At 45.7% G+C, this 21,883-nt stretch overlaps 1 protein-coding gene across 2 annotated transcripts in view; it reads right to left on the reverse strand.

Moving 5' to 3' along the window:
- Trpc7 (transient receptor potential cation channel subfamily C member 7) overlaps positions 1–21,883 on the reverse strand; it is a 120,807-nt gene that overhangs the window by 55,804 nt on the left and 43,120 nt on the right. Inside the window, exon 4 of one of the 2 annotated variants that reach the window (XM_021180154.2) lies at positions 1,511–1,675. The exons of the other annotated variant lie outside the window; for it this stretch is intronic. Within the exon in view, the coding sequence (XP_021035813.1) occupies positions 1,511–1,675 (165 nt within the window). The remainder of the gene's footprint in view (positions 1–1,510; positions 1,676–21,883) is intronic. 2 annotated transcript variants of the gene reach the window in all.

A 21,883-nucleotide genomic window follows, 5' to 3' on the forward strand; every position in this document is an offset into this window, starting at 1 on the left:
AAAGGAAAGGAAAGGAAAGGAAAGGAAAGGAAAGGAAAGGAAAGAAAGGAAAGGAAAGGAAAGGAAAGGAAAGGAAAGGAAAGAAAAGGAAACCAAACCACCTGGCCTTGCTTACATATGTATTATCTGGAGAAATTTGACTTAGAAGTCCATGACCTGAGACTGCCATGAAAGCTGAACTCTCAATAGATGGCAAGGCCAGATACAGCAAACACACAGCTCTGTCTCGGGGGTTTACTACTTGTGGGGGAGCCTGCCCCTCTCTGGGACTGCTTACCTAAGCTGAGGTGCTGAGGTCCTTGCCTGGATGCTTTGGTGGTTGTGGTAGCAGTCTGAATTCTTGGACCCATCACCCTGGCCTACGTGCCCCACCTGGACAGGAGTGTCGACTCATTGGCCACACTGTAGCAACTGCACTAGCAGATCAAGCTGTCCCTGCACAGCTGGTCGCCCTGGAGGCATGTTCTTCTCCAGGGAGTGCTGGGTCTCCTAAGCTTAATTCCCTTCAAACCTGTCACTAGATAAACTTAGTTTAGAGTCTTTAAGAGAATCTTAAACCCGTGGAACATGTTTCAAGGCTTCCTCCTGGTTTGGTCTTTTGGGCACCAACTCTTCCCGGAGCTGGAGTGCAGGTGCTTTCTGGTCCTGATATGGGCTGTGAGGAAGGTGGGACCCACAGCATCATGGGTGTTAGAGTGCCTATAGGGCCTGTTCCTCTGGTCACTCCCTCCTTTCTGCTGTCTTAGGCAAACACTCAGTCCCATCCTTCTGGATGTTTCTCCCCTCCCCCTTTTCTCCTCGTAGTCTATTTAATGTGAACAGGAACTTGTTCAGGGATGCTAGGGAGAAAGGATGTTGTGAGGAGTCTATAGGATCTAGCGTGAGCTGTGCTCCACTCTCAGCCTTACCTTATTTCTAGCTCCTGAACTGCTTCCTGAAGCACAGATATTACAATGTAATGGGGGTAAAGTGAGCTATCCCAAGAAGATGTAACAAAGAGAAAGCTCTCTGGGAGCAATGGCTGTTTATATACCACTATGCTAAATAGTGTCCTGTGAGCTTGGAGGACATACTCAGCACCCTGTAGAGGGAAGGCACCTTTATTCTCTATTCTGTTATTTATACATTCACAGGCACCTCACATATTTAAAATGTCCTATCTTATCACCCCGCCCTGCTCCCGTCTCTTTAAAAAGGAATAATTAAAAACAGATCTTGGGGCTTTTCCCTTTTTGTGGATCTTCTATTCTTGTTTGGTATGCCATAACTTTGCTTCCCTCCCTTCCCCCCTCCATCCCTCCTCTCTCCCTCCCTTCTTTTCTTTTCATCTTTCTTTGTGGTGTGGGCCTTAAACCCAGAGCCTTTTGAATGTGCCAGGCAAGTGCTTTACCCAGCTCCAGCTCTGTGTAATACTTGAACAACATAGAAGAGCTCTTCTGCTGACCTGAAGGAAATGCTAAGAAAGGAGAAGAAATAACTGCAAATGACATGCGCCTTAAGCAGTCTGTACCTTGCTGCACGGAGCAATCCAATAGGCTATGGCGAGAAAAGGGAGGCCTATGGAGACTCCAAAGACAGCCAGGAATTTCACAGCGATAGACTGTTGCCGTAAGCCTGAGAGATTTTCATACCACATGGTAAGCAATTGCTGCTGACAGTTAGGGTGAGCAACGAACTGTAAAAACAAAAACAAAAACAAAACAAAATGCAAACAGGAAAATGGTGTCATAGCACTTGAACAGTACACAACCCGAGAGGAGCAAGGGAGACTGGGAAGCTGTGGCAAGCACTGGAGGGCTGGAGTGGGGGTGTGAGCGAGCGAGATTTCTGACCCAGAGATGCTGGGTGGCTGAATTGCTACTTCAACCAGAGGGCCTGGAGAAGCCTTGGACTTCAGAATACTCAGCTTTGGGGTAAACGTTTGTCTCCAGTCCAGGCTGGTAATCTGACTGGAGAGATTTATCTCTGCACAGGGCTCTTCAGGAAGCAGCACAGAGAGCACATTAAGTCACTAATAGGGGTTGGGAGTAAGAATTTCAGGTTTGAGTTGCATTTTATCATTTGTGAGCTGGGTGCCCGTGGACAAGCTACTTAACCTCAATATTCTCCCAAGCAAAACAGTTTCTCAGACTGCCTTGGGGGGATTAAGTTGAGGATTATGTTTCCCTTGCAGCTGAGGAAAATGCTTGCAGCATCTCCAGAAACGTTGGAGAAACTCAACAGTGCTTCTGCACTGGATCCTGCTGTGGGCCTGGGCCCTCTGAGTGCTCTTGGGCTGGAATCCTGGTACAGTATGCCTCCATGCAGGGTCCTCCTTTGGGGACATCAGTCACCTTTCTCAGCACGACCTCCTTCTCTTGGAACTGTCAGTTCTAACAGCCAAGTCACAAATGAACTTCTAGTGGGCATTTTATCCCCAGTTGGTACAGCTGTGGACTAGGGTCCCTGAGGTTTTTGTCTCTTGTGAATCTGGGCCTCTGCTGAGAGACAGTGCACCTAGCGGGAAGTTCCTTGTAACTGGGGCTGCATGGCTATCTCTCTTCTACTGTGTAGACTCATTCTGCAAACAAGCCAGGGTGAGGAGGTGAAGGGACCGTGATGGCGACCGTCCTGTCGGGCTCTCCTGCACTCTGCCCACATGTGCAAAGGGACATTTTTGTAGACTTTTTTTTTTTTTTTATTTTGAATCCTGCATGACCTAGTACATTGGCTTGAGTTGCCATAGCCAAATCATCTGTTTCCATGGACCGTTGTCGCTACCCTGCCATCTGTTTAGCTGACCCTGGGTCCTGGCTAGAAGAAACTTATAATAAGCAATATTTAAGCTTAAAAAAAATTGTGGGACTAAAGTTTAAACCTGAGGGCATTTGAGGTCCTCGTTTATTTTTCTCCGTGGCAGAAGGAAGGGATTTCTTGCCTTTGGCAGGCCTGTCTTTTGGCCCTGCTGAGGATTCCCACGAGCTAGAGATGACCGGACACTACTGACAAGCTCTTCCCCTGCTCGGCCCAAGAAATATGTGCTCTTTTCCCCTCCCGTTGGCCTCACTGGGTATTGAGGGAACACGTACAGAGACTCTGAGAAATACAAGACCTTCTATCATGAGAATTTCTATTTCTATTTAAATAGAAATATTGAAAACTCTCAGCGCAGATGGCGGCACGTTCTCCATCTTCAGGAATTTACAGTAGCAACAGATTATCTACGAGGACACCGGCAATGCTCGTTTGACCTCCGTGATACCACTACCTGACTATTAGCTGCAGCGAGGCGTTCTTGTACTATTTATTAGATTCATAGCAACCGTCGTGGTCTTCCCCTCTAAAAGGCTCTCTTTGATTGAGGGAGGAGCCCCTGAGCCAGCAAGTGCTATGATAACCCGGGTCCCTTTCCTCACAGCTAAGGGCAACAAGTTGCTGGGATTCCCAGAGTCTAGTCCTAACCTGGATCCTGAGTGGAGTGCTGGTGAACACAGTGCTACCATCTTCAAGACTCCACCTTGGAAGGGTGCTGAAATGGCCTTGCCCTGGAGACTCAGTCTGAACAGAAGGAGGGACTTAAGCTCATGTAAGCATGGAGGAGGACCATGTGACCCTGCTGTGACTCTCCACACTGTCACTGCCTTGGATGGCTCTCACTGTGGTCACAGCATTAGCCTGTGAAGAGAGCCTACCCCATGGTTCCTGAGATCGATCGCAGCAGGGTTCTGAGAGAGAACAAGTGAGGTCCATACATCCTCATGCTCTCTTGCTCACCCAGGAGGAAGACAGTGGTCTTTGCTAAAAGAAAGGGGCTTCTTCTGGGGCCCTGTCTCCCCTTGATTAAACCTTCACTGATTTTCATGTGTGTATTTATTTCCCCACAGTGAAGCAACCTAGCTTCAGATCTGCTATTTATCTGAAGACGGGCTTTATACTCTGCTCCCAGTAATTTGACAGCAGCTAATAGATGAAGCCAAATTGATGTTCACCTGTCTGTGAGCACTTTTCTATATTTGTGGCAGGCCTTGGAAGACAACTCAATGACATACAGTTCGGTGTGTATCTAAGAATTTTTTTTCCTGTTATTCTAAAGCATAGAAAAATGTCATCCCTGATCCAAGTAGGGCATAATTGTAAGAAGTGAAGTCCACGTTCAGGACACAGAGAGAATCTATGCAAGGAACTTAAGCCGAAGAGCTTGGGGTGGGGGTGGGGTGGGGGGGGGAAGGAGCTTCAAAGGTCAGAGAGGGGCCAGGAAGAAAAGCCCACAGCTAGAACAGTTCGGACTCAGAAAACTGCTGTTGTCCCAGGATGACTTCCTTTCTCATCTAGTTTACAGAGGATGGAATTGTCAAAAGACACAAGTCCTAAGCTTTGCCTGAGCCATTCCGGTCCCCAGCCATTCTGGGCCAGAGCAGGGCTTGCTTTCAGGAAGAGCTGATGGGATAGCCTTGACTTTCCCAGGGTTGTGATTTCCATTCTACGGAACCGTGAGTCTGCAAGGAACTGGAGTTGAGTCTGTTAAGGTGGGGTTCCACGAAGCTTTGTGAAAGAAACGAAATCCAGCCATAGGGTCTCTTCAGCGAGTGGGTAGTGGAGGCAGCTAAGAGCAGGGAGACTGCAGGGGGACGTAGGGTATGGCACTGAGGTCAAGTTCTCTATACTGGGCAGGAGACTGCGATTCACCAACTTGGAAATAGGACCCCGAGGTCATGAAAGACCAGCTTCAACAAGGTTCTAGCTCTCAGATCCATCCCAAGCCAATTATGCTGGCAGCCCACCTGCGCCACATCCATGACCAACGTATTCTTTATATCCAAAGTGCCTCTCAGGCACGTCTGCAGTGTTGAGACTGTGCAGCTGGCTCGCAAGGACCCCGGCGTATTGGCTCAAGCTTGGACCTTGATTTGGTTTTTAGTCTGTGGACTACTTTTCTTTCATTCGTCAAAAGGAAATCCTTCCCCTCATTATTTTCCCTGTTTATATTCACCCACAAAGAAATGTCTAAAAATGATAGTTGTAGAGCTACCAGAATCCATTAACTACCTATTAAATATTTGTGTGTGTGTGTGTGTGTGTGTGTGTGTGTTGTTTCCTGGGATATTGACTCCTGTGGGCCTGATAAAAGGCAGGCTTAACAAGCTACAAGGCTTTCCTGGTGGTGGGCAGGTAACAGAGGACTTATGTCCAGGCTGACTGGGCTCTGGGCCTTGCCAGATGCCAGAGGGTTGGTCTTGGTTCTTTCCACTCTTAGCTGTGTTCTCTAAAGTCCTCTGAAGCGTTTTCTCTCAAGCTAGTCATAACTTAGGGAGTTATGCAAACAGGACATAGTGTTACAAGAAAGTGCAATAAATCGAAACAAGCTGGCGGGTCTTTCTCCTCCCCCACCTCATTTCTTTTGTTCCTTATTGGTCCTCCTGTCCTTATTTCTGACCTCTGTCTTTGTCCCAGCAGACATTTTCTTGAGGTGTTAATGTCTCTGGTAGGTCACCATAACCTAGGCAGGTATGTTAGGCACCCTCCTCTATTATTCTGGTACTCTCCACTGAAAGTGGAGCTGATAAGCTAGCTGTTCCCTGGTGGGGCAGGCAGGAGCCACATGGAATCTGCTCATCTGACACTTACATATTTGCTGTAGAGGTCATAAAGCCCTGTGGCTGTAAGCAGCCTCCCTCTTCTCCTTTTCTCCACACCCTACTCCTTCCCAGCTAAAACTCCCATGTTGCAGGGAAGGGAAGTGGTTATTGTGGCTCCGTGTGACTTCCACAGCCCTTACGGATGGATCGTTCTCCCAGATCCTACGGTTCATCCACACAGTAAAGATGTGGCTATGCATACTCTGGTGAGCTGAAAAGTGAGGCAGCTGGAGAAGGATTTATGAGTTCAGTGCTAGTGGGGAGAATACTTTTATACAGAAATCCACACTTTAATAATGTCTGATATGACTTGGGGAGATTTTCCTCTTTCTCGTCAGCATCGTTTGATCACAAACGTCTGTTCTGGAAACACGGTAGCAGCCACTAAGCTCTGTCCTCAGTGTGGCCCGCTAATGGGACTTAGAATCGTTCTGCAGTGCTGCTTCCTATCGGACCGTGCACAGCACTGGGCTCAGTGGCATCAATGCTCTTCCCTCCCAGTGTGGAAAGAAGTTTCTTGGTCACACTTTTGAGTCATGGAAGTGAAAGAGAGAGATATGGAAAGGCCCATGGTCCACTGCTTCTGCTTGTTGGCTTGTTTGCTTGTTTATTCAGTCAATAAACCTTTCTCCAGAGACTCTTCTCACTGGGCGTTGTAGTCAACACTGCGGACAAAGAAAGGAGCCCTGGTCTTGAATCAGGAGCACACAGATATCAGCTCTGTGGCTAGAAAGTGGAGTGTGGTTCAGTGGTGGGTGGTGGTGGGATGGGGGTGAGATATCCACCAGTTCCTGAGTAGGCTGCTGGTGATGCTGTGATGGGTGAGTTCTTTCAGATCATCATGGGTGCTCCTAATGCCATTTTTCACCTCTCTCCCCCCGCCGCCCCCCTCTCTCTTGTCTTTCTCAAACCAAGTTAGTGCCTTGTGCTTCACATGCTCTGAAATCCCATTAGAATCGAGTTGCTTTGCTTCCATCCATGTGTACCCTTGCAGAATGCTGTCTGCCCCCAGTACTGTGGTCAAGTGTGCAGGTTCCAGGGAGGACCACCCTGATTCAAGGTCTATATCTTTCCTAGCTGTGCAACCCTGAGCAGTCTGCTCTCAGCTTTGTGATCTCAGAGAAATGAAGATGCCTCAGGGTGCTCAGCTGGTGTTGAAGGTGGGTGTGACTATAAGGCTGCTCCTGAGCCCACTGTAGCATCTCTGTGGTCCTCCCCAGGGCTGTATAGGTCGTTCTTTTACCCTTCATTTTCAGTTTATTCCACGGAGGATGCTTACTGAGTGAGTTTGGCATGTAGAGCCCAGAAGTGAGTTCTTGCACGGAGCCTGTACGCACAGGCATCAGGCTACATGAAATCTGAACAGCACCAGAAGGTTCCTACTGCTGTTTCTTGAGGCTCCACTGTAGACAGCATGCTAGTTACATTGTTGCACAGAGTCTACACAGTAACCCTCCAAACTGGGGGCATAGTTACACTGTTACACAAAGTCTTCACAGTAACACCCCCCACACACACAACTGGAGACATCTATATGAACTCATGCTCTAGTGTTCCTGTTTCCTGACCATGGGAAAACTAAAGCTGGGCCATCCCAAGTGGCTCCCTGGCCGGGGAGAGCGTTCAGGTTCCAGCCACCATCTGATTCCAAGCTTGAGCTATTTCCATTCCACCGCACACTTTGAATTCTCTCCTTCTGGTTGACTTGGACACTAACCTCTCCTGATCTTAGTTCCTCGTCATAAAACAGTGAAAAGCAAAGACACACACATTTACTGAGAACTTGCCGTGAATCAGGCCCTGTGATGTGCATTTAAAGTCTTGGTTTTCACTTGTTCCTTATTATCTGATGGCGGACCAATGATGGTGATTTTAAAGCTGACAATATTGAAACACAAGCATGTTGAGGCCACACTGACATTTACCCTTAGTGCTGGCATAGGTAGCTAATCATGGCCATGTTCTCATTCTGCCTATCCCGAAGAAGCTTCCCGAATCTTCCCTGGGTCACACCATTGTCCCATCCATCCTGACAAGCTTGGCCTCTGACTGAGCTGTGGATTTCAGTCCTGTTACTTCTCCATCCAGAGAGTCTCCTTTGGGTATCTCCCATAGATGCCACTTTTACTCAAGAACATGGGCTCTGTCCTCATTGCGGGTGGGCGGGGGGTGGGGGATGGTGAGAGGAAATTTCTTCCCTTCTCCCTCTGAGGATCAGAAGAAGGGGCGCTAAGTCCTTATATCACTGGCATTGTTTGGGACAGAGGGAAGGGATAGTAGAAAATCATGCTGGCTGGCAAGGAAAGCAACAACTGACAGAAGGGAAAGAAGTAAAGGGAGAAGACAACAAGGCCGGGAGCTACTACTGTCGATGCAACAAAAGACGAAAAAAACCAAAGACCTCTGCTGACCTGGTTCCACTGTGACGTGAGGGCAGATGCAAGTCTTCCTAGCCGTGGTGTCACATCTGGAAGGAGCACATGTGTGCACAAGGCTGCAGGGTTGCTTGCTTCCCAGATGTGATAAGCAAATGTCTTAATCTATTTCTCCACAATATTTATTTTTTACTGTGGAAGCACATCAAATTGGAAAGTTACAGCAACGATAGCCTCCTTAATCCACAAAGGCCATTGTCTGAGTTGATGAGCTTGCCAGGAGGCAGTTCATACTGCCATTTGGAGAAAATTGAAGCAGTAGGGGAGATGGGTTGGAACTCAGTTCAAGGAGATTTCTGGCTATAACCTGAATTTCCTATGTCTATAAGCCCCCAACTCCCCCTTTTTTTTATAGTACTAACATTAAACTTTTTCATCTCCTGATTATCTGTATATCTATGAGACAATTTTGTTGTCATCGTTCATGGTAGGGAGGTTCCAATCCTATGCCAGTCTATATGTGCTTCCCTAGAGTGCAGCCCCACCCCTACCCCTTCACTTCTGCACTTCCCAACCCATTCAGCTCCGGATGCTTCTTGATTATTTCCAGAGCTAAGGGTCCTACCATGCAGCTTCCCCTAAACATTCTGGGATTCTACCAGGCAGCAGGGGAGATGGGTATCTCTGATGGCCATTTCCTTCTACAAATATCTCACCCATTCAGGTAAGTGGCTTACTCTATTTCTGTTTCCTAGCGGGAGCAAAACTTAATGCTTGTCTCCTAAATTCTCAGCTTTTTTAAGTCAACTAGAAATATTTGCACTCATGCGTACATGTCTGTGAAGACTGTACTTGTGGCTCATTATTGCCTTCTCAGAAATGGTTTTCTGATGAAGACTATCACTCACGAAACAGCCTATGCCTCAGTCTCAGAGGTGTAGGGATAAAAACAGATGACATTTCACTTGTTCCGGAGTAGGGACTGGGCTGTTTCCTGAGTGCAGGTGTTAGGGCAGGAGGCCGAGGCTGGTCTTTGGAGATGAACAGGGTGCTGGGATTTGTCAGTAGTACTCTCTATGGCAGTGACTCTAGAGGGTGGGATTAAGTGATTAGTCCCAAAGGCCCTAAATGACCACTAGACACCTTGGCTGTGTTTTCAGTGTCACAAAGAGGCCATCCCACATAACTAAGCAGCATTTCGTTCTACTCTACTGGGTCCTGGACTGACATTAAAGGCAAAGTGGACCCGCACCTAGGAAACACTCTTGGGTTGTTTGTGGTACTAACCTTCCTGAACCCTTGCCTCTAGGCAAGCTCTGTACCTGTTGCCCCCAAGCATAACCTATGCCTTTTGTCAAAGAAGTTCTATCCTGTTCTTCTCTAATCAGCCTTCAAGATCCATTTTCCTGTCTACCTTCAAGTCTTCCATGATTTCCCAGTCCTAGAGATTTGTTGGTCTCTTGTGGGTCTTACTCATGGTCCACTCACTTGCCAACTATGGTGGTTTGAATGAGAATGGCCCCCCAAAGATGGGTATGTTTTAATACTTGATCCTGAGTTGGTGGAACTTTTGGGGGAGGATTAGGAGGTGTGTTGGAGGAGGTGTGTCACTAGAGGCAGGCTTGGGGAGTTATTGTGGATAAGATGTGAGTTCTCAGCTACTGCTCTGGTGTCATGCCTGCCTGCCGCATGCCATGCTCCTGCCGTGACAGTCATGGAATCTCACCCCCAGAAACCGTAAACCTCAGCAAACCCTTTCTTCTGTAAGCTGCCTTGGTCATAGTGCAATAGAAAAGTAACTACAAGACAGCAATCACAGTTCACAACTGTCAGTGTACATAGTTTTGCTTGTGTATACTTATGATTCCCCCTTTGCAATCTGGAAAGAACCCCATGTCTGTCTTCCCCTAAAAGTGTGTCACCTTAGGGATAGGCATTCTGGAGCCTTCTGTCAAGTGATCAATGGATGGAATGTTCTTCTGTGTCCTCCCGGGATCTGCTCATGATTTTCTTGGTGATTCATCACCCCAGAACAATTTCTAAATATAACAATCTTTTGTTACTCAGGGCCTGGTGAACACTGTCTTCACATCTTGACTAAAAGGCAGACTTGGAGGAGTGATGGAAACTAAGCCAGGCTTTTGTGTGGTTGTGCAATTTAATTATTAATCTCTTAGACTGGATAAGAACTGCTTAATTTTTCTCTACGTAGTAGTGTACTACCACAAATGGCATCAATTTGATATTTTAATATCAATTCACATATTTATACAATTATAACTACAATGGTGATAAAAGTGGTATTCACTGAACATTTTTCTATGTCAGGCCTTGCCTGACATTAATAGTCATTATATTGTTTAACCATGTATTAATCTGTTTTCAGGTACTATAGTAAAAGGCTTGAAGCGGGATACTTACAAAGAAATGAATTTTATTTAGCATACAGATTTAGTGGTTGTAAGTCTAAGGTTGGGGGATTTGGTTGTATGTTCTGCCTCTAGTGAGGTATTTCTGGCTACATCACAGCATGGAAGATGGCATCAGGTGGGAGATGGAGAGACCTCAAGGTATGACAGAAGGCCAGAGGGTCAGAGGGCAGAGGGGGAAGCCTAGCTTTAGTCATAACTCATTCTTGCTAAATATTCCTGATCAAAACCAACTTAGTGCCTTCTGAGGGTGGTGCCCTTATGACCTAATTCAGTTGGACTAGGCCATCTCCTCTCAACACTGTCACACCAAGGACCAAGCTTCTGGTATATGAAACCTAAAGAGAACTCTCAAATCATCTCCAAGTATGAAAACCCTTCCATCAGTTCCTCAGATGGGAACCGTTACATCCTTGTTTTTAAGCATAGGGGCCTGAGACTCAAGATGTGCCTAGCTTGCAGCCAGTTATGCAAAGTAACCGTTTATGACAAGGTCTGGTCTTCAACTCAGGCTAATTGGACTTTAAATCTAATATTTTAAACTTTCCCCTATATTTCTAAAAGGTAAATTTGAAATCCAAGAGATTAGCCAAAGCAGGGGTGGGTGGTGATTTCTCCAGGTCTACATGGGTGGGGCCTCATAGCTGAACATGAAGTGTTTGTGTGTGTGTGTGTGTGTGTGTGTGTGTAGTGGGGGTGGGGCTTGCCACTGAACACGATATAGAACTCTTGACTCTCTGCCCCTATTCATTCACTGGTCAGCCAACTCCCTGTGCAGACAGAGATCAGGAATATGTAAGAGAAAATCTCAAAGCCAGCTTATTTCAACTCTGCATCCTCTTAGAAGGAGGGCACCATTATGCTGGAGGCAAAGTCCTGGGCTCTGTCTCCCATTTATTAAGAAGAACATCAGGAACTGGTGTCATGACAGCTCCAGTGCTCTGCCTGAGCCTCATGATAGGCAGTGAAGATCTACAGCCTCAGATAACACATCTCAACCCCCATGGCCTTGATGAGGCCTATTTAGGGTCTCAGAGCTCCAGCCAGTCCCACTTGACACAGCTTACTAGGAAGAGCAATGGCTAGAGACAGTTCCCTGAATCTGAGTTGTGACTGGATAATTGGCCAGGTTGTTGAATAACTTGGCAGCACTCCTGTGACTGTACAATCCTGTGTCTACAGAGATTCATAGGGTTAGGGACATGCTTGGGCTCCACCCAGGTAACAGTCTTGGTCCCACCATGGATTATGAGTGGAACAAGAAACTTCTTTTGTCTATGAAAGTGCCACAGTCGGGGCTAACTCATAGGTGTTCTCGCTGGCTTAGAGAACACTGATCTAGTTTTTAATTTATGGGGCAGTTCTTAATATCTGATGATATATTTTACTTCATAATTGGTAAAACACTTCTGTCATGCATTAAAATTTTAACTAAACAAAGCTGTCATTTCTTAACAGAGAAATTATGTTTGGTGGTTATTCAGCAGAGAATGAAATCTGAGCATCAATAAAACCAGCAGTTTTTTTTTTCCTTGCAAGTGTAATTTTTGACTCTAACTCAATTTATCAACAGGAATATATGCCCAAAGTTATCGACAGCAATACAGGAAATCTGCATGGAATTTGTACCTGCGTTTAGTGAAATGAAAGAAGACAGAGACAGACTGGAAATGCTTTCAGAAAATATAAATCGTAGCTGTGATCAGCATAGAAATTCCAGCCTAGGCTGATGGGGCTCAGGTGGGGCGGGTGGACATACTGTTTTCTAAAAGGCTCCTTCGTACATCAGATAAAATGTGAGGTTGGTCGCACTGGGTGAAAGAATCCATGAGAAATCATTTAGGGTTATCTCTTCATATTTCCAGCTGATCAGCTTGTGCATGGGTCAGGAGTGATGCATTTCATCAGCTTTAATTAAAAAAATCGTGTTTCATCTTATGTAATTACTTTAAAATTATACTTTAAGATTACCTTCATCTTGCATGAATTTATACAACGACACTGACTTCTCCATATCGTCTCTGTCCGTATTTAGTTCTCTTGACACTTATTTTTGTCTACGGTTTAACATTTGCCATGCCCTTGGGATTTAGTACCACCATTATTTTAAATTTAAATTTTGGGTTTCTCACACACACTTGCCAAATGTGAGACTGTTGCCAGTGTTTTGATAGTTTGAGCTGTAAATGTTGAAATAGCAGAACTGACATTGGTTAAGAATTAGGAACGACCCAGGTGTGACTCCGATGCCCAAGGTCTTGGCTACTGGTGAGTATAAACCTGGTCCTGTTGGTAGAGTCATACAAGAACACACTGGCTGTGTGGTAACACTTTCTGATACTTCTTAGCACACACCTCTAGGCATAGAAGGCAGACTGGATAGTATTGCCAAGGCCCCACCTTTGGGGAGTTTATTAACTTCTCAGTCTTGATGGTCCTAAGTCCTTTCAGATTGGGTGAGAGTCTGATAGATGCCAATATATTCTCTTTTATCTATTTACTTAACTTACTCACTTTTTATTTATTTATTTAATTTTTGGTGTGGTGCTGGGGCCTTCACACATGCTACCTAAGTACTCCACTGCTCACATATGCTCCTTAAGTACTCTACCACTGAGCTACATCCCCAACTTCTCATGTCCAGGTCCCTCTGCCTGCCCCTAAATATACTTCCTGCAGGCCATGAGTTCTTCTTTGCTTAGGAAGAGCCTCAGGTAGCAACATTGCTCCAACCCCCAGGCAAGCCGCTGATACCCCGGGGCAGCTCTGCATCCACTGATACCCTGGGGCAGCTCTGCATCCATGCTTTCTGGCAAGCTCTGGTGCCTCTTGTGTCAGCCTTTGGGCCTGGGCTGATGCCAGACTCAGCCAGCCCCTCTACCCACTGCTCTTCAGGAGCTGATTTTCTGCAGTCCTAGGCGTAGCAACATCATGTGATGCTGGCTGTTGTTCTTTTGACCCTTCTGCTCTTTGGCACCTGAACTCTACTGTAGAGCAAAGCCAGCCAGCCGCTCTCCTGTGTTCCTGTCTCTAGGTCACTACTGTCAATCAGAAATGCCTGTCTGTCTTTTCTTTTCTTTTTTCTTTTTATTATTATTAGATATGTTCTTTATTTACATTTCAAATGTTATCCTGAAAGTTCCCTATTCTCTCCTCCTTCCCCCCTGCCCTGCTCCCCTACCCACCCACTCCAACTTCTTAGCCCTGGCATTCCCCTGGACTGGGGTGTCTTTTCTAAAGGGCAGCCTGTGAACAGAGCGGCTGAGAGTGATGCCCCAGGCAGAGCCACAGGTTCTACTGCTTCACCACCTCTCTTCCAGGGCTTGAGTTTCCATATCTGATACTGACCATCCAAGGCAGGGATTGCTGCTCTTCCACAGCCTCTCAGACTATGTAAATTGCCCCCATGGAGGCTGGAGAGACAGTTCTCTTGTTTGCCTGCAGGCAGCTCTTGTGGCTTGTTGGTAGGGAGGCTGAGGAGGCTCAGAGGGCTCTAATTTTATAACTACTGTTCATCTTCCTCAGTTGGTTCTTGGCCAGATTTGGTATTTCTGGGAGTTTTCCTCTCAGATTTTCAGTCTTTTACCCCTTGGCATTATTGTGACTATTAGATTCAGTGTAGGCAGAGGTCAAGTTTCCTGTGGCTAGGGCCCATGCAAACAATAGCATGTACTGTCAATGAATCCGTCTTCTTCCAAAAGCCTCTCTACATGTGATGTGCATGTTTTTAAGGCATTTTAAAGGAGAGTTCCATATTTCCATACATTACACTGTCTTTTTATCCTCTAGCACATTAAAGGGAATTATGGCTTACCAGTGTTTCTCAGCTTCCCTAGTGCTCTGACCCTTAAATACGGTTCCTCATGTTGTGGTGACCTCCAAGTACAAAATTGTTTCATTGCTACTTCATAACTATAATTTTGCTATTGTGCTGAATCAAAAAGTAAATATCTGACATGTGACCCCTGTGAAAGCGTCATTTGACCCCCGAAAGTGTCATGACCCACAGGTGGAGAACCATTGGCTTAGACCAAGACCCTGGCACAAATCCATAAGTGTCACTTAGTCACTGTTGGTTGATTTTGTCTTGGTCATGCATACTATTGTTACTCTGCTACTCAAGTCTCCAGTTTTGGTCAATTTTTATTGTTTTGTTCTCTTTGAGAATGCCAAAATTCCTCACACCCTAAGCACTGGGAATGTTTCCATCCAGGGCATATGTTGGTATGCAGATGACCTTTGGCTCTGAGTTATTAGATGCCAAATTAGGACATGACCATTCTGTATCCAAAGCAAAGATCTCAAGGGCACTTGGGTTTGCTCTTTGAAGAGTAAGTTCACCCATTTCACTTGGGCAGTAACCTTGACTTGGGTCAATTGTGTCATGCTTTGGAATGTGGTGTTTTTACCAATCTACTGTGAATACAATTTCCCTCTTTCTCACCATGGTCATGTTCTTCAGAAGAGGAAACTGGGTCTAACTGCATTCAGATTTGTCTAACCATCATGTTCTTCCATCCATGCATGGCTACAGTGTCTTGACTCTTAGGGGCTCTGAGTCTAGACAAGGACACATTCAGGGGAGCTGAGTCAGTGCTTTGCCAGTGATCAGTGTCATGGAGTTCCATAGAAGGGACACCTCATCCAAGCTGGGATGTGGGGGCATACAAGGAAAGGCTTTCTGAAGAGGTTGTTTTGTTCTGAGCTGAGACACCTATGTACTCAGCTCACCAAAGGATTGAGAAGGGTGTTCCAATGAGAAAGAGCCCCCGAGTGCTTGGGCCCCAGAATCAAGTACATCTTAGCCTCAGTCTTGCCTCTGGGTGTGGCTGGCTGGGTGTGATCTAGATGAGCCTTGTTACTTCTGAGCTATGTCGATTTCACCTGACAACTGGCTGCAGCATTGAGTGCATCTGATGATTATTCTCAGAACACCTGGCATGACAAAGGTCATGGATTGAACCCTTAATAAGGTGCTGTTGCTGCTGTTATTATTACTGAAGCCTAAGAGTTTGGCATGTCACGTTGCCCAGGAGATTGGCTCCCCAGAGGTACTTATGAGCCATGTTAAGATGGAAACTAAACATGAGTTTGAAAGTTCATTGCCTTGGGTGCTAGGAGAAGCTGTAGTAGACTTGTTTTATCAGAGGTAGACCAGATATCCAGAAAGGAAGTTTTGTTTTTCTGTGTGCAGACCCCCATTGCTACCCTTGCTGTATCCCACGCACTAAAGAGTAGAGCAGCATCTTCTAAATGACAGCACCAGACAGTCTCAGAAGGCTCCAGAAGCAACTGATTCATTGAGCCTGCCCAGTGGACAATGATAATTTATTACAGTGTCCAGTGTCCTGTTTGCAGCCTCTTTAAATGTTAATGATCAATAACATAATTTTGATGGGGAAGGTTCCTGGGCTAGTTGTGGCTTTAATTAAATTTTCAAAGCCATCTGGAGCTATGCAGAATTATTTTATGTTTCTTTCCAGACGTGGTTTGGGAGGCCTCTAGTGATACAGTAGTATCAAGCCTATAGCAGATATTGTCCCAATGCTTTTATATCCAGTAGAGGAGATATATTGGCTGTTGGGAGATTTTGTCATCTCCAGCATTTCCACCAGTCTAAGGCAGGCAGAGAGACTACTTGTCTAGCAAGGAAGCATCTTTCTTAAGAACTCAGCCTCATGTAGCTGGCCAAGGGGTTAGACCAATGGGTGCTTTCCACGATTAGAAATAGCTTCCTATCTGCTCCCTAGCTATGAGACTGTTGGTGACCTGGTACTTACCTACTCTGCCACTTTCTTCCCATGTCCTGTCATCTGGCCCTACTGATCTCTTCCCTAAATTTGACATGCCCCACAGCTTTCCTCAGGTCTCTGTTCAAAATGGGATCTTACTTTTCCTCCTCTCAGACCCTCCATGATGTCCTTCTCTACTTAATTTCTATCTACCTATTTGTCTACCTGTCTATCTATCTATCTATCTATCTATCTATCTATCTATCTATCTACCTATCTACCTACCTACCTACCTACCTACCTACCTACCTACCTACCTATCTTTTATTGTTTATGTGTGTGAATTCATATGCATCACATTTTGGCCTAGTGTTCATGGAAGCCAGACGAGGGCATCAGATCGCATGGAGCTGGAGTTATGGATGGTTGTGAGCTCTTGAGTGGGTGCTGGGAATGGAATCTGAGTCCTCTGCAAGAGCAGTGTATTCTTCATTGTTGAGCTGTCTCTTCAGGCCCGGTCCTCCACTCTGTCATTTATCACTTAGCTACTATGAGAATTGGTCGTGCCTTTATTATTTACAGCCATGCTAAAATACTAGATCTTTTAAGAGTGAAGTTATTCATTAAATTCTATCTATAGAAACATAGCAGATACAGTAGTTTCTCAGCAAATATCTGTTAAAGGCTTAATTCACACATGAATTTTTCAGGGTGGGGCTTAGGAATATGGCACTTGGCCTCCTGAAGGAGTTTTTGGTTCATTCTACTGATCTCCAGGCACACTCCACAAGTAGTGACTCCTAACTTCCCTTTCCTCCTGAGAGGGATGGAATCTCACTGAAAATGGTAGTATAACTATCTCTCTTTCTGATTACTCTGGACAGCTGTCCATTAAGAGGTGGTCTTGCACTCAGTGACCTATTTTGGCCAATAAGATGTAGCTGCATTTTGGGTGATGCTATGAAGCTCCCAAGGAGGGGGGTCATAGAAATCCCTAATATCTGCTTCAGTCCTGGGAAGGCTCCTTCTTGGAAGGTAGCTGCCATGGAAAGTCACTAACTCAGTTCAGCCACCAGTATATATGGGTTGGCAAATGATCCCAACACAAGAGCTTCCCAGCTGAGCCCTGCTTGACCTCCTGCATAACCACGATCATATGGTATGGTTCGTGTCATAAGCAGGTAAATCTTAGAGCTTCGCAAATAATGGGAGCACCTCTCCATACCCAGGATTCCACACTGTTAACCACTAGGAGGCTTAAGCAAGACACCCTTCGCCCCTTCGCCACCCCTCACTTCCCCCCTGCCTTCAGGCTTTTCCTGTGTCCCACCCTCACCCCTCTGCCCTCCTCATGTCAGGGCCTCTCTGTGTTCTTTCTCTTCTCTGCCCTCTCACTGTCTGAAATTGGGCTCCTGTAGTTATTCTCTTAAAGTTTTGCCTATTTCTTCCTAGTCTCCCTTCTGTCAGACAGCACTGTGATCAAGCTGCTGCTGGCTATGCCCTGAGCCACTCCTCCTGTCGTCCTGCATGAGCAGTGTGTGGTTGGTGTCTGAAAGAACCTGCTTGGGAGATGAGCCTGCTTTGTTTTATCAGAAGAAGACACATCCTGGAAGATTGGGTGGCATTTGCGTTTGGTTTCCCTGCATGGCCAGGAGGGATCTGTGAGCTGCTACTGTGGAACATGAGACAGCTCACAGATCAGTGTGCTTGGGAAGATGTAGCCCCCATGACAGGAATTGGGCAATAATGCTCTTATTTGAAGGATGCTTCCTGAGACCAGGAGAGAGAAGAATGATTTGGGAGTCTCCCATGGATGCTGTACATCAGGTTTCATTTGAACTTTCTTCTGGAGACAGGGGCCAAGGGTGTTCTTTGTGGAAGTTTAGAATCTCAAATCCATCTGACCCAAAGGATTTTCTTCATTGGAAAATATTGGAGAGAAGGGATTGCTGTCTGCTTGTATCCACCCCTAGTACATGCTATCCTGGAATACCATGGACACTCTAAAAGATATGTTAAAAGATTATGGGAACCATGGCTAGTCCAAGTGATGTTGGTGGTGAGCATTTGTAGTGGTTAAGGTGTCCACAGGAGAAGGGCACTGCTCAGATATATCCCATGGGTATACAGGTGAATCCTTGGGCCCAAAAGAGGATATCTAACCCAGGTTGAGATAGGATTTCTTGACAAAGCAGGTGGGGCACACTGAGCCAGATCTATCTCATTAAGGGAAAGCAGAGTATAAAAGATGCCCTGAATGACTTTGGTGAATTGATATATAAACACCCAGATAATATATCAAACTGTATAGCATAATAAAATAATTCTGACAACAGGCTTAGGTTAGAAGGAGCCCTCTGTTTCTATTAGTACAATATAGTATCTGATAGTAGAATCCAGTTAAGATTTAACAGCTTAGTACCTTGCCTGCCACATAGATAATTTGCAGACCGTTTCCTAATGAGCATTGGATGTGGCTCTGGACAGTTCATGAAAGGTAATATTTTCAAGGTACTATGTGACACTTTTGTCTAGAACTTACTACAAACTAGAAATTTATGAGCAAAGCATTGCTGTCCCTGAAATGGAGGTAAGGAAAGCTGTGTAGAAAGATTCGCTCACAGTGACTCTGGGTCCTCACACCAGGGTCACAGCATGATTCTGGTGATTATGTCATGGTGTGGTTTTCTCTACATTGTATTAAAGAGATTTTTTTTTAAACATGCATTTCGGAGTGGGGGACAGTATTCAATTGTTTTGGGAAGAAATCTTTTAATAGCTATGTAAGGAGGTTTGAGGATAACTGTGTACTATCTGCAAATATGATATATTACAACTAGGAGGGCCTCTATGCACCTTATGTGTTTCCTGTCCCTGTATTGGACTACCTGCCTTTCCTAGGCTGTGGTTTATTAACAGCTTCAGAACCATAACAGATGCTAATGGGCCCAGTTGTTGAAATCTGTCTTTGTAAAGCATCTCTGAAGGATCTTAATTTTGTTAGATTTCAGCTGGGTGGTCACCAAAAGCAGCTTCCAAATCTGCCAACATTGTGCCACTTCCCTTTTGCCCACAGAATGAAGGTCCTTAGAAAACCATTCGTAGGGCTGGAGAGATGGCTCAGCAGTTAAAGGGCCCGTCCTGCTCTTGCAGAGAAAACAGTTTTGGGTTCAATTCCTAGCACCACATGCCGGCTAACTCCAGTCTGGAACTCCAGTCCCATGGCATCTGATACCCTCTTCTGGCCTCTGAAGGCACCAGGCACACATGTGGAACACACATACATTGGGACAAAGCACTCTTACACATAAACAAACGAACACATTTTTTTAAGAGATAAAAGATAACCATGCATGATGCTGCTTTAACTGAAGGTAACTCAGGAGGTGGGATTAGGAGGTCGAGGGCAGGATCTGATGATAGGGGAGGTTTTTCTGCACACCTCTGGGATACAGAGGAAGGGTCCCCAGTCTTTCACACCACAACGACTCCTCTGGTAGCCTCCTAGACTGAAAGGCTTTCCTAGCTGCCCAGTGCCAGCAGAGTGTGGCAGTGACATATGGTGGCTAAGGACAAGTTCAGAATAGAGGCTTCAGAACCAGATGTGTGTGAACTTGGGTCTGCATAGCTTCTTCCCAGCAGTATGGCATTAGGTGACATGCTCCTAGCTGTCTGCAGATTCTAGATGTCTCAAACCATCTACTTTATTTTCTGTTGGTATGACAAACACCATGGCCAAGAGAAAATTAGGGAGGAAATGGCTTATTTCATCTTACCTTTCAGCTCATGGCCCATCACTAAGGGAAACTGGTCAAGGACTTGAGCAGGGACCTGAAGCTGAAACCATGGAGGGATGCTGTTTGCTGGCTCTCTCCTGGACTCAGGCTTAGCTGGCTTATAAAGTCCAGGACTACCTGCTTAGGGAATGGTACCTCCTGTAGCAAGCTGGGCCCTCCTATGTCAAGAAACTCTCAAGATAATGCCCCATGCCTACAAGCTGATCTGACCTGGAAACTCCTTCAATTGAGGCTGTGTCAACTTTATAGTTAAAGCTGGAGTTACAGAGCCATCCAGCATGGATGCTGGGATGCTGGGATGCTGGGATGCTGGGATGCTGGGATGCTGGGATGCTGGGATGCTGGGATGCTGGGATGCTGGGATGCTGGGATGCTNGCTGGGATGCTGGGATGCTGGGATGCTGGGATGCTGGGATGCTGGGATGCTGGGATGCTGGGATGCTGGGATGCTGGGATGCTGGGATGCTGGGAAGCAAACTTGGATCCTCCAATGAGTGCTCGTAACTGCCAAGCCATCTCTCCAGCCCCTTGTCACACTAATGGGAGATGTCATTAGCAACCTAGTGAAATTAAGTATATCTTAACTGCAAACATTCCTCAATAGAGTAAATGTATACGGTGGCACACTGGTTGTCTGATATCATAGAAAGAGTAATTATAGAAAATACAGCAAAACATTTCCATTCCATTCTAATAATGAATCAAATCACAAAATCACTTACTCGAAAGCTAAATGTATGTTAATCTATGTCTGCACAGAGAAGGGATCAGGAGACTGAAAACAAATTAAAACAGTTGACATCTGAAATATAGGATTGTATGCTACTATCTTTTAATTGTCTTTCTCATTTTTTATCATGTCATGTAATAAACGAAATAAGTGAGATGAAAACTACTGTGTGCAGAGACCACTGCACAGCCCCTCCCTGTCACAGAGCAGACCTGTCCTTCAGCCCTGCCCCCACTAGCCATGTTTCTTCCTACCCTCCTCTCCTGTTGCCTCCTGCTTCCCAGCTCTTGGAAAACAATGCTCACTTCTTCTCTACCCCATCTTATGTCTGCAGGTTTCTCCTGATATCACCCTTTTGACCAACCATGAACACATGAGCCCAGCACCAGACTCAGATCCTTGGTGATGAACACAAACTGAACTCCTAAGGACAAAGACTGAGCCAGGCCTGCTTATCCTGAGACAGAAGGTTTAAGCTTGGATATGACCTGCTATGATTGTTTAAGAAAATTCTCTCCCTCCACCCTTCTCTCTCTCTCCCTCTGCCCACCCCTTCTCTCTCTCTCTCTCTCTCTCTCTCTCTCTCTCTCTCTCTCTCTCTCTCTCTCTGTGTGTGTGTGTGTGTGTGTGTGTAAGAGAGAAGATGCAGGAAGACCACTTAGATGCTAATACCATCCAGGCATGATGTCGCTGTGGCTCCGCTTATATTAACTGAAACATTCATCTTAAACAAACCTTTTCATCTGCAATTATACTTACAGGCCTCCTCCCCAAGAATGATGCATTGTGGGACGTAATGGAAGGAATTTGCAATAGATCAATTCCTCATTAAAATTATAAATCTAGGAGGATATGTAACCAAAATAATATGATTGAAATGAACATTTGGTATTTAGCTTAGTTATTAGAGCTAGCCAGAAGTCCTCAGGGGAGACTTCTAAGGTTGTTTTGATTTATGGAATAAAAATGACAATCTGAACATAGTTTTTTTTTTTTTCTTCGTGTTGCGGTTAATTGCCCCTGGTTTGCATCTGCTCTTGGGAATGATGAAGACTTTGTGTTCCTGCTGTAAACGGCACTCAGATTCTTTTCCACTTGCTGACCTTCAAGTCGGAAAGTACTCCTGCTCCAGCTCTGCCTGTCTCAACAAACACAGCACTCAGTGGGTAGAGCTGTACACGCTAAAATTCTGTGGCATAGGAAGC

Source organism: Mus caroli, chromosome 13 (assembly GCF_900094665.2).
Source record: "Mus caroli chromosome 13, CAROLI_EIJ_v1.1, whole genome shotgun sequence".
Taxonomy (NCBI): domain Eukaryota; kingdom Metazoa; phylum Chordata; class Mammalia; order Rodentia; family Muridae; genus Mus; species Mus caroli.